Source organism: Procambarus clarkii, chromosome 9 (genome assembly GCF_040958095.1).
Source record: "Procambarus clarkii isolate CNS0578487 chromosome 9, FALCON_Pclarkii_2.0, whole genome shotgun sequence".
Classification (NCBI taxonomy): domain Eukaryota; kingdom Metazoa; phylum Arthropoda; class Malacostraca; order Decapoda; family Cambaridae; genus Procambarus; species Procambarus clarkii.
In genome coordinates, this window is record NC_091158.1 from 6,508,262 (window position 1) to 6,521,892 (window position 13,631).

A 13,631-nucleotide genomic window follows, 5' to 3' on the forward strand; every position below is an offset into this window, starting at 1 on the left:
CTGTCACTCAAATCATAACCCTCACATTTCCCAGAGAATTACAATTTTTTTGTGCTGTTCGTCCAAGGCATAAAAAAAAATCCACTTGTCCCGAAGGTGAGGCAGGACGCAGACTAAAATGCTAAATAATAAATCACCATAGGAATGACAGACCCCCGAACAAGGAACATAAATTTAATAAGAGCCATAAAACGACTTTATAAGTTTAAATATCAATCAATATTTGAGAAATAAAGGTTGACAGTTCTACCTTGGCGAGATCCAGATTGCGCAAGCGCTCGTCCGTCACCATACGGTTGTACATGGTGCGCGCCAAATTCGACCGAAGGTACGGTCTGCCTCCTGCTTCGGTCATCCCGACTAGAAAGACGATCACGGAATATACGCAGATTTGAGACACAAGCAGGTTATTCATCAAATTCAATACCAACGCGGGGTTTGTGAGGTGCTCTAGATCAGTCGCGAATGTAAAGTCAAGTGAAATTTGGCAAGGAACCAATGTTTATCCACGTGAAATAGCAGAAGACACTTCTCCAGGAACCCAGGGAGGTATGGCGTGGGAAGCGCTGCCTCCGCTATTCACCACGATTTTGACCTGTTCCAAGTGATCTACACAGTGTCAAGGTGCACAATATTCAAATTGAACGTATGTGGGCTGGAGAGCTATTGTTCAATTAGCAAATGAGTAGGGAATAAACACAGGCGAAGCACTGAAATAATAAGACTCGAGAAGATGGCGTTTGTTTACTGTCAGTTGGTGTCATCTAGCGGCGGCTGGGAGAACTACGAGGCGAGGGCGGTTCAAATGTCGATCGATGGCGCGCTTCAAAAAATCGCCATAAGGTGACTGATTATGTAGGGAAATTTTGATGTAACATTTCATTTATGGTACATGAATATGCGTAATTTTCTAGCCCCACGAATATTTACAGTGAAAGTAAACACAATTCCGTGGGTTATATTCAAGATGAAATGCGAACGACGAACTAATCTCTTGAATATTTTATATCAGTCCGAAAAAAAAGTTGGAGGGAGAAACGGCAGTATCAAAAGAAAATTGAATTAACGGAAGTTTGCCTATCTAATGTGTGCTTTCATAACGACGACGCTGCAGCAAAGAAAGTTGATAAGAGGAGGGAGGGGGTACCTGGGGCTGGCGGAGTGGAGGGGGGAGGGTATCAGGGGCTGGTGGAGTGGAGGGGGGGGAGGGTATCAGGGGCTGGTGGAGTGGAGGGGGGGGTATTAGGGGCTGGGGGAGTGAAGGAGCGGAGGGAAGTGTAGGGAGCAGATCAGCGAGGGAATCGGGAAGAATATCAGGAGACATGATACAGGGAACACACGAAGCTAGGCACAGAGGGAAACGGAGGGTTATGTGCAGGTAATGAGGGAATACAGGGGTGAAATAAGGCCACATTCAACGGATAAAAACCGTAAGAAGAGGCAAAAACGAGAGACAGAAGTATGGGAGTGGAGTATGTGAAAGATTTCCAATGGAAAATATGAAGATAAACTATACAAGAAAAAATATATATACACAAAAGGAGCGAATAGAGAGAAATGCATAACTAAATGATGTAGGAAGGACAAATTAAGTAAGCAAACTAAGCAGTGATGCAGACTGGAAAAGGAGATTGACATAAAAAGTGAAATTTAGATTTAATAAGGATGTCAAGGCAGAGGTGTATACAAGAAGAGGAAACATCAACAAAATGAAAGTGGAATTGGAAGCGAACCAAAACGTTTATCTACACGAATTTTATCTTTATACTTTGATACGGCTCGAGGATCTGTATACCCGCGGCCCAGTCATATGACAGGTGCAGCTGCTCGCTATCTGACGTATGACTTACAGCCCTGTTGATCAGGTACCCTCTGGAGTTGTTTATCAAATTCCCTTTCGAACACATAAAAGAGACCGGCTAGTTATGCTGCTTATTTATAAAGGGTGGATGCTGAAAATTCTTAGTCTCATAGAGTTGTCTCTGCGTGCGTATTACGCATCAATTTTACAAAGAGGCTATTTTGCTGAATATTCTAATGTCTCCTGGTCCTCATAAAGGATTTTTTCCCTTTATATATTTGGTGGTGGGAGTGGAAGAGATATAGTGATAACTTTAGTTAACAGTAATCTAATAAGAAAAGCAATTTGAAGTAAATAATAATTACAAATATGGGTCTAAATTTACAAGAAGTCAGTGAGAAAGCAAGAGTATGGAATGGAGACAAAATGCAACAGAATATCACAAACAAAACGAATAACAAAATACTAATATATGAATAGATTGCTAATGAATCTTAATGCTTTAGAGAAACGAAACGAAACAATTGGATGAAATACTTAAGATATTTGTGGAAAATAATGATTTTAGATAAATTAATGAGTTTATATGAGATAGAAGATTACTAGTTTCAATAATTGTGAACTACAATTAAATCTACTAAATAAAAAATGAGTCCTAGGAAAAATGAAGCGGTCAAGTGTAACACGGATTGATATGCCCTGGGGAAATCTGATACAATCGACGTGATACATGTTCATCACGTCGATCGTACAAACATCAACGTGATGGGCAAATAGAAAATAGAGATTGGTAATATTCATTTTACGGTGTCCGAATAAAAATAAAGCGAAGCACCAAACTTAAGCATTCCAAGGCCTAGTATAGCACATATATGTACTATATTAGGCCTCAAATAGTGTGTATTTCGCCTAGAAGGTTAGGTTTCTTTAGCAACAAACAAAAAAACTTTCCTGTTTGTCCAAATTCAATAATACAAAATCTTTTCTATTGGTCCGTACTTATTTGTACGATCGACCACATCGTTACTGTAAGTACCTTCACTTTAGGAGGCTGGGCTGTCATGTGTAAGTATTGTTAAAATATAATAATAATAATAATAATAATTCATTGTGTCGGGGGACAGGAAGCCACAGTATATCCATACACGTTTGGCTCTTATCGAGGTCCCCCCCCCCCCAGGATGCAACCCCACAACAAGCTGATTAACTCCTGAATACCTACTCACTGCTAGGTGAACAGAAGTATCAGGTGAAAGGTAAGGTGCCCAACCATTTCTGTCCCGCACGGAATTCGAACCCAGAATTCTCGATTTTGCGTCGAGAACGAACCCGGCTGTACTTTCGGGACCTTGTTCCTCGTCATCCGATACTAATCAACCAATTTCGTGTATATTTTACATTATTTTTTAAATAGTTTGAATTCATTGTTATTAGTTCCATCTTGACTTGACGGTTTCAACAATTCGATTATTTTGCCTTTGTTAACTGATTCACTTGTGTTAACCTGTTATATGTGGCGTATAACACCTGTTATATGTGGCGTAGTCCGGAGCCTGCCAAGACAATTTACCGGAAACCTCAGGAAACTTGTCATCCCAAGAAAGATTCTTGACTGTTGGGATTAATTGTATAATTTATTGTGTATTTTTATCAAGAAAATTTGTCTAATGCTATCTTGCTCGTCATATGGAGCACAGTTATAAACTGCTATATTTACTTTAAGCCTCTACTAATCATTTATTTTTTCGTGAACAGATTTACTAACATCTGCTTTATTGGGTTGATATCTTGTTATATTATTTTATCAAACAGTCCCAGTAGAACAGTCAAGTTCATTCTCGACTCACAATCGGGAATTCCGGGTTCGAATCCCGGGCGAGACAAAAAAAAATGGTTGGGCACGCTTCTTATTTTCTAATGCCACTGTTCACCGAGCAGTAAATAGGTACTTCAGGAGCTAGTACGCTTGTTGAGGGGTTACATGGTAGGGAGGGGTCAGTAGTTCCACCTTGGAGCACGTCGATATAAGCCTAACTTGTAGCTTGTCCTCCGGCAAAATGAATTACTGTATTACGAATTAAACGTTAGTATTATTTACAGTTATATAAACTTGTATTTTATTTTACTTAATTTGTGTAGCTAACATAAAAGACAACCCCCCCATACCCCCGTCAAAAGCATTCAACATAAAAAATAAATATACGGAAAATGAGTCCTAGGACAATTTATAATAATAATAATAATAATTTTATTTAGGTAAGGTACATACATAAAGAGATTTTACAAAGTTTGTTCGCTTTATAGATAGAGCTAGTACATACAATGCCTAAAGCCACTATTACGCAAAGCGTTTCGGGCAGAAATACATCGGTCGACCTCGCCAGGACAATTTCTTGTCCTAGGTACAAGAAATTTGGAAATTAGGCGTTGAAATGAATTTACTCCAACAAAATAGGTACACGACAGAGAGAAGACAGTGAGAGTGGGATACGAGAAGTGGGACTGGCTGTATGGAGGGGTAACCTCCTGGTCCCAGTACCTGGCCCCGAGCCTTAAGTCTCAACATACCATACCATACACCTTCCAACCTCACAAGGCCTGTGACGGTGTCTCCAGAACCTGGCACTGAATGACTACCTCACAAGGCCTGTAACAGTGTGACAAGCTCCGTGACAGTGTCTACACAGCCCGGCACTGAGTGAACTCGCCAATACCTCATGGTGGGACCTGTTCACAGACTGGACTACCTTGCTCTTGCTGGGGTTTATTACGTACAATATTCGCTCACCAAACACAAGTATACAAGCCTAAGAAGGTATGAACATGAGAATATTCAATATTCTCGATACACAGAAGACTCTTAAGACAAAGAAATAGATAACACAAACAAGTATGTCCTTCAATTGGATATCTATACTGTCGCATTGGCTTAATGCCTTCCCTTACAAATACCTTACCGTCCCCTTATAAATACCTTACCTTCCCATCATAATTACCTTACCTTCACTTGGATAAATCACAACACTAACATACTACTCTCTTTGAATGAAGTATATATAAAAATAACCAAATAGAATACATACAAATAAGATAATCAAAGCAGCAATGATCACACAAAAAAAGCCAAACCCATCCTTAAGAGTCTAAGTACAAAATGCGGCATATAAATACTTAAATATTTTTTGAATGCTCTGTAATAAAAAAAACAGTGTTATTCATATTCAAATTAGGATAAGATAGGTTAGCTTGAGAAAATATTGAGTCAATGTGATGAGTCCCGGAGACCCCAGGTCCAGGGACGAGAGTCCATCACATTGCCTCATTATTTTGTTATCGATATATCCCATTTATAGTGATTTCATTGTGCTTAGGTTAGATCCCCTTGTTAGGCTGCTTTAGTTATCTTTACCGTGCGGACTGGTGGGACTCATGTTGACAACATTACAAAACAGTCCTGTAAGCAACCCATCCTCATGTTTAGATAGTACCTATTGTGACGAGCGTCAATAGTCATGAATTCTTACGTTCTTAGCTTTTAGTTAGTAGTATACTGACTAGTAAGGACTTCTATTAAAATAAATGAAACTACAACACAAACCTAAATATTCCTAGGCCTAGTATAACACACATATGTACAATATTAGGCCTCGGATATCGTGTGTTAGGCCTAGGGAGGTTAAGATAGGTTAGTTTATTTTGTCAAAGCAACACAGGTAAAACATAGTTTTCAGGTTTTTCCAACTCAATAGTTCAGATTTCTACTTTCTAATTTCGTTGTGCGTCGGTATATATACTATGGTCCTCATTGTTACTATAAGTACCTCCAAAAGAGGAGGAGGGGCTGTTGACTGAGGTAGACAATATCGTGTACTTCAATTTACTATATGACTGTGGGCTGATGGCTTTGAAAAATTGTTAAGAAACTGTCTACCCACTGAACAGTTCCTCAGATTTTACCATATATAAGAACAATAAAAATGAAACAATTCCACACAGATGACCAAATGAGCCAAATATAGGGAAAACTCGCTGCACCAGACAAAAATTTGTATCAAAACATTTTCATACTGGTCAGAAAAACTATACAAAACTGTGTTATGCCAATTAAAATATATAGACAGGTGCCTCACAAGATGGTGGGGTTATATTACAGTGCTCTATCACACCACCAGTATTGTGCTGTAATCTACCATACACACCACCAGTATTGTGCTGTACTCTACCACACACACCACCAGTACTGTGCTGTAATCTACCATTCACACCACCAGTATTGTGCTGTACTCTACCACACACACACACACACACACCAGTATTATACCGGTCTCTACTACATAAGCCAAATGAACAAAATCTGCCATCAATAGCCTTGAAAATGAAAATGCGCAGCTCAGCTCTGCCAACTGTGAGAGAGGAGCACAACAGTGACCTGGGAGGACACAGGAGGCCGGGAAGACGCGCAAGGGAGTGTCGACAGGGCCAGGCGGATGAGACCAAGAAATTAAACTGATGAAGGATTAATGCAAAATCGATACTTAACACACCAGACACGCAGTTGCCAGTTGCCCCTATTTTCCCCCCTCAAATTGTCTTGTTGCTTGTGCTCATATTCGGATTTTTTGTTCTTAGTTTCAGAGTTTAGAATAATTCCTGTGTTTTTTTTATGGAAATATAACACACAGTTTTATTATGTTCTTAAATACTGCACATATCATTTAAGTAGGTTATATATTCCCCTGTTCACCTTGTAAACATTTTGTCTTTACATGCAAAGTGGTTTATTTTTTGTTCAGTATTAATACCTAGTAGGAAATTTATTTATAAAACCCTGAACAACATTAAAGAATATTTATACACGTTAAGTGTGCTTTTCTCGTGACGGTGATAATGTTAGATGCTATTTTTGTACAATGCGTTTTTTTTTTCTACAATTTTAAATAGCTTTATTTGTCCAGATTTAAAGTACTGTACTGAAGATTCTTTATAATCCGCTTTGTTTTTCGGAGCAAATAACATGCTCTTATGGCAGTTTCTTTGTCGTTGACGTCATTTATGTTTCGAGAATGCTTCAGAATTTCTAAGTGTTTTCTGTTATTCAAGATCTTTTGCAATTTCTGATTTAATCGCAGTTATAAAGTCTCTAACATTACTCTCTCATTGTAAATCTTATTAAACTAAGCTTTAAAATGTAATGATGATTTATTGTATTACACAGGAACTGTTAAGACAGTTATTCAGAGATGCTACAATGAGACTCGTAATGGTTCAAGTCACACTCGACTGCCCGGGGAATCATTTACTGGTCTGGAGTATTACTCCTGGTTATGGACGACGAACAGGAATTACGTATTGGTTAGGAAAGTCACGCACCCCATGGCTGAGCAACCTACTCTTAACGACCATCACTTATATATGAAAGAAATCGTCTACAACTTGTATAAAGCACCTACAATATGAAGACATTACACACAACGGTTGACGCAACTTACAACTGGACGAACTCTACCATAACCTGTAGATATCACCTGCAATCGTCCGCCGACAATAGGTAGAAATCATTTACACCCTATATAAATCACCTAAAATCACGTATAAATCACCTAAAACTTGTAGGAATTACGTACGTGTTGGCGAGGCACGCATTAGTGGGAATAATCACGTACAGTTTTGGTAGAGACCACGTACGGCACGACAGCATTACGGAGAGGTGAAGAGTATCACGTCCAGGGATAATACAGGACCATTACAGGTCATCACTCCTGGAATATAACTCTGTATTACCCCGCCATCTTGATCATTTACGCTTCCTCCTTAAGGATATCTTGAACACCTTTTTTTTCCAAATTCCATATAAATTTTACCACGCTGACAGGTGATACATCACTCCGCGTCACCAACGGTTTAGTACCAAATATTTTTCTCACCATAATTTTGTTCAAAAATATAATATACTCCCCTATATTACATACATATATACACACTGGGGGGGGGGTGAGGACCCGGTCAACGCCGGGTCTGTTTGTGACTCCCCCATCTATCCGTCTATCCATCAATTTATCTACTTATCTATCCACCACCGTAAAATTATTGATTTCTATGCATTCACCTCGACAGGTTAAGTGGGTTGCTTGGGTTCATACCTTTCTGCTTGGGCAAATCAGTTGTGTAGTTTTTACGGATAAACTTTCCTCTCCACAGTATGGCAGTTGGCTCCGACCGACACACCGACTGTCAGAGGAAGATGAATTCTCAGAAGTGCAACAACTTCATGCGGCAAAAGTCAGTCAATATGGGACATTCTACAATATAATGTTCAAGGGAGTGCACGTTTTCCCTTTCACAAAGTTGACACATTGTGTACTCGACATTTGGGTTTTGAGAAAGCTGCCAGATACGTCTATATCCCAGGCGTATTCTGGCCACTATAACAGCACATTACCGAGTTCTTTCCCTATTAGTTCCCATATGAATGTCTCCTCACGATATTTATCATTATGTTTAATGCTACAAAGACCTGAAAGTTGTAGCATTTGTGTGTGTTTTACAACGTCTGTCGTAGAAAAAAACTATCCATCCATCCAGTCATCCATCAACATATACATCCATCTACTCATCAATCTGCATGTTCAGCTATCTACCTACCTATCCATCTAAATGTCCATCTGTTTGTTGTTGTTTTAGATTCAGCTACTCGAAACAAAACATTCCAAGTAGTACGGGCTATGGTGAGCCCTAGTTGACTTGTCCATCTATCCTTATATCTACTCATCTATCCATCCATCTACTCATCTATCCAGGTATGTAGCCATCCATCAAACTACGTCCTCCCCACTCACCTCCTCGTGTCCTTGCCCCCCTCCCCACTTCTCTCCCTCACAAACCGTCCCTTTCTCCCAACCGGCTTAGCTCCTCTTCCCTTTCACAAAATATTATATTAAGGAGCAATGAAACTACTTTGTGTGTTTAAAGAAATTAGTTTTTTTCTGGTGAAAAAGTCTTCGATCATCTCCTCCAATATTTCACACTTACCCAGAATTGAATCCGTGAGAATCGGATGAGAAGTGTGAATAATTAAGAATAATTCTTAAATCAATTAACTTAGGCTTACCTTGACCAGTCTATGTCCGTCCCGAACCCCACACCATTTACTCTACAAATTTGAGTACACCCAGCCCCATACCCCAAAAATTTAGGTATGGCCAAGAGTCTGGCCACCAATGTTGGACGGATAGAAAAATTCTCTCTTATAATATGTCTTATGTCTTTCTGAGTTTGGAAGCAAGATGCTTAGGGCTACCCTCACCCAACTTTGCATCATGATTCCTGTGGGGTACGTGCCCATCAAGGTCATGTCGGGGTTGCCAGAAATGCACAAGTGACTCTTGTCATGGTGTCAATGGGAAGTCCACGACAATTTTTTGAATATCATAACAACTGGACTTTGATATATTTTTTCTAAAATTTTCTTTAGTAGTATACTGCATAATATTATTCACAGATGTCTGCAAAATTCATCACAAATGTATCAAACTTTGCTTGTAATGACCTTAAACATGTATTCATGACATGATCTTCCCCATTCTCCAGCACCAGCACCCTCGCTGCCTTCAATATCAGTCGTCTACATCGTGGCTGCTTCCCGAGCCTACCGGGACACACATCCCTCGCCGCATCAGGAAGACAGAGAGAGAGAACTACAGATACACACACACACAAAGACAGGCAGAGATGTGAAAAACGAGATGTGATTTACTGACAAACAAAAAAGACCTAAAAACAGAGGCAGACAGACACAAAGAGAAAGATTAAAAATAACCAGACTTAAGAGTGAGTGAGAGACATGGAGGGGAAAGAGAGGGAAAGGAGGGAGAGGAAAATGTGATAAAATCTAGATACATTATCAAAATTGTATAATACTTTTCATCCACTAAAAATGCAAATACAAAATAAAGAAATTAGTTCTTAGCTGTGACTGTAGTCCAGCTCAAACTGCCTCTAGGCTAATGTTTTCTTGTAAGGATGGACTGTACAAGGTTGGTTGAAGAAACTTCAAGGTACCTGTTGAGATTCCACCACATTAGTATGTTGTACATAATTGATTAGAATCATTAAATCAATAAGAAATAAAATATACTGCTTAATGGGCTGATTCATATGCCTGCCTTAGCATTGTCTAACCTAGCTATGAAATACTTAGTTCTAGCTTAACTTACTAAATTATTATAGCTATGAATTATGATGCTTTGATTACGTTAACTGCAAAAGTATCAACAATGATAGTTACTAGTTATATATTAGTATATCATTAGCATCATTAGCATGATACAGTTAAGGAATAATTATTTAATTTATTATCCTTAAGGAAATCTTATTCCATGATAACTGTTACAAGAGATTACTTAATAATCTTGATAACTATTGCTTAACTTTGTTAAGGCTTGATAATATTAAAATACGATTGATAATTAGGTTGGATATACTATATTCAGAAAAGAATTTTAATGAATTATGATAGACAAATATATTAATAGCAACTAAGAGTAATTATTGGCCGTTGCCCGGTTCCTAACGGCCGTCAGCTGAAAAATAATGGTTAACGACACAGTATGTAACTAATTGTATCCAACAATACATGTATACACCAATACTAATTTCTGTTTAAACTGGAGACCGAGTGCCAAGAGGTCCACAGTTATAGACTCTTGTGATCACTCTTGTTGTGATCTGGGGCACAGTATTTTGTGGTGTTATGGTGTGATAGCGTTGCTGTAAACCTTATGGATGACACCGCAGTGGTAGTGTGTTGAAGAAGCGTCTCGGTAAACTCCAGCAGTAGCAGTGGCTCACTTGATATGGATTAGTTTTCAAGATAAATATATTGTTCTGGTACAATAAACTGGTACATTCTCTCTCTAAAACCTGTCACAACAATCACTTGCCATATTCTTTGTTATTTCTTACCAGTTCCATCATAATGATCTGTCTCACACTGAACGTGGCTTAATGTTGACCCTGTAACCCACGGCGTCAAACTTCCATGCTCTTGTCAGATTACAAGTACCGTAATATTGAGGTTTCCTGGGACTGCTGAGCCTCGGCCTCGCTAGATTAAGCGAGACGCCAGGGTTCGTGCGCTTCAGCATTAATTTTGGCCACATCTTCCTTCTTGTTGATTCCTATTCTCAACGATTTTTTGTTTTTAACCCTCGCGCGTTCCTTCAAATGTTTATTGCCACCTTCACCATAAGCAACTTCCAGAACCAAACATCAAGGTGCTTTATTGGGTAAACTCCGAGTGCTGAAAATGCTGAGAGGTTGACACACTTCCAGGAGGCCAACATGCTGAGTGGGTGGCGCGCCCACTGTCTGGGTTACTGGAAGGGTCCACGCAAAACTTAAAACACACCACTAAACCCTTCTTGCAGACAATATCTAACTTTAGCATCAAGACCTTAATGATTAAGAGCTTGAGTGTGGGGCAACTTGGTAGCAACAATAATCACTCATTCTCCTCTTACTCTGCTTCTTCGCCCCCTTCACCCACCCCACTTTCTCCATAGCAAAATTCCTCCATGCCATCTCATCCTATTCCTATGCACGTCTATTGTTCATCTTCCCAACACTAATACAACCTTAACGACCACCCAACCCCACTAATACTGTAATGCGTCCTGCCAGTTGTATCTGCATCTACCCATCTAATATACGTGCACTAGCATCTGCACATCACTCGTATCTACTAATATACCCTTCCTCATGCCTCTCTTCTCACATCTGTTACGAATCCATGTCAGTTATGGATTTTCGCAGTAATTTTATATAATGTGAATTAAAATAAAATTATATAAATGGATGTGTGTTGGCTCATATAGTATATTAAGTAGGACATGGCAACATATTTGGGGACGTGGCTTGCTTGTAGGGGTGGACAGGTCATGTACCTGTCAAGTTCGTGTGCATTTTGTGAGGAGGACAGAGAAGAGACGTGTCTAGTGGACGTTGCCAGATGATTACATAATAATAGTAGTAGTACTATTATTACTAATAGTAACACATAAATGTTTATTTTTAACTAATTAAGAATGTTATACTTTTAGTAATATTATTTGCATGAAGGAAAACATTATATTAATGTTTGTGTCTGAGAACGATTACTTTTGTCATAAGATTATAAATTATGTAAATTAATCGTTCGTCATCCCCTTGTAGAAGCGGATGAATGGGGGGGGGGGTAGTTAGCTAGGGAGGGCTTGAGGCAAGCGATAGCCAGTAGCTGGTGGTTGGGTGAAAGAGAAACATGTAACTTAAGTCTTGTATTGTTTTTTTTTTTCAGTTGTAGGTGATAATTTTATTTGTGGAGACATTTTTAAAGCCATATTCTTACCCATAACTACTGTGCAGTGAGTATAAGTGCCACTAATAATTGAATTTAAATACATATACAGTATATATTATTATATAGATATACATGTGTATTTTTACTTGTCCTTTTCTTTATTTATTATAAAGTTGTACCTGCTAGGAGCATCCTGGTGTATTAACCACATGTGCAGTGGCCTTACCCTGATATAATACATTGCTAATCAATACACGAGCCTCGCTAAACTACGATAGGTAACATCTACCCTCCCTCATATCTATGCTAGCCTTTACCGTTCACATACACCCTGTTCTTTATATTTGCTTCCTTTATCTTGTATTCATGACATGAATACAAGCAACCCTACCCTATGAATACTCAACCCTACAAGCACATCTCCTAATTTGTCCATCGGTTTAAGATTAATCAGCATAACATTGGCCACGCATCTTGCAGGATCGGCGTTCGATCCCCAGTGATCCATGAGGCTGGGCACCATTACTTCACTTCGTCCTCGTATCCCTTCCTAAACATTGTCACATTGGCTTAGCACTTTTCTCTGATAATTTGCAAACTTTCTTCCCCAAGTCTCACTTCTGCAACTCTAAAATTCCACAATACATCTCTCCATCCCTAAATTGTATTTGTATTTCTTTCTGCTTCCTCCCACGTACACTCTTTATATCATCTGTCGTTCACACCAGCTTTTTCCTAATTTCCATCCGCCTCTCTCCCTCTCATATTCCCTTCCTATTAAATTTCCACCACATCCATATTTTCTTGTTTGCCTTGCATCCCATCTATAACCCTTCTTCACATGCTTCCCTCTTCTCTACCAATTTCCCGCTCTTATCTCTCCTCAACACCCCTCCCATCTCTCGTCCCTTTCCTGTTCACGAGACTCCTCCCACCCTCCTTCCCATCTCCCATTCTCTCCGTCCCATCTCTCCTTTCTTTCTGGGCTAATGAGACACTGTGGGCCTTGTTAGTCTCAGAGACGTGTCGACGATTGGGCTGATTTGGACATATTGAGGAACGGCGCCACATTAGTTTCGGGACCCAGGCATTTTTAAGGAATTATCATCATTTCTTCTCTTTTATTTTATCTTTTATCATGGGATGACGTAGATTTTATCATATTTAACCTGATACCATGATTAAATATATTTGTTTAATTCGAGATTTTAAGCATCATGATCTTGGAGTTCAATATTGATGATCTTCCATAGGAGTTTTTTGTGTTCTCTAAGGATATATATTTCAATCTATCTTGGTCAAATCTTGGTGCAAGGTTTCCAGTTCTAAGTGCATGAAACTATTATTTATTTTTGTAATATGAAAAAAATAGTTATGGTAAAACCGAAGTAAACACTCCAAAATGCACACACACACACACACACACACACACACACACACACACACACACACACACACACACACACAAAACATTAAGAGCTAAAGCTCAACCCT

The 13,631-nt window shown here is 39.1% G+C and overlaps 1 protein-coding gene and 1 long non-coding RNA gene across 2 annotated transcripts in view; one reads left to right on the forward strand and one right to left on the reverse strand.

Annotated features, from left to right (window-relative positions):
• The window catches only part of LOC138362674 (protein-L-histidine N-pros-methyltransferase-like), a 336,110-nt gene extending 335,332 nt beyond the window's left edge, over positions 1-778 (reverse strand). The window contains exon 1 of the mRNA XM_069321095.1: positions 251-778. Coding sequence (XP_069177196.1) covers positions 251-415 — 165 coding nt within the window. The 5' untranslated portion in view covers positions 416-778. The remainder of the gene's footprint in view (positions 1-250) is intronic.
• Positions 707-9,942, forward strand: LOC138362679 (uncharacterized). The gene is made up of 2 exons (XR_011227866.1): positions 707-843; positions 9,389-9,942. It is a non-coding gene; the product is annotated as an uncharacterized lncRNA (long non-coding RNA).
• The last annotated feature ends 3,689 nt before the right edge of the window (positions 9,943-13,631 follow it).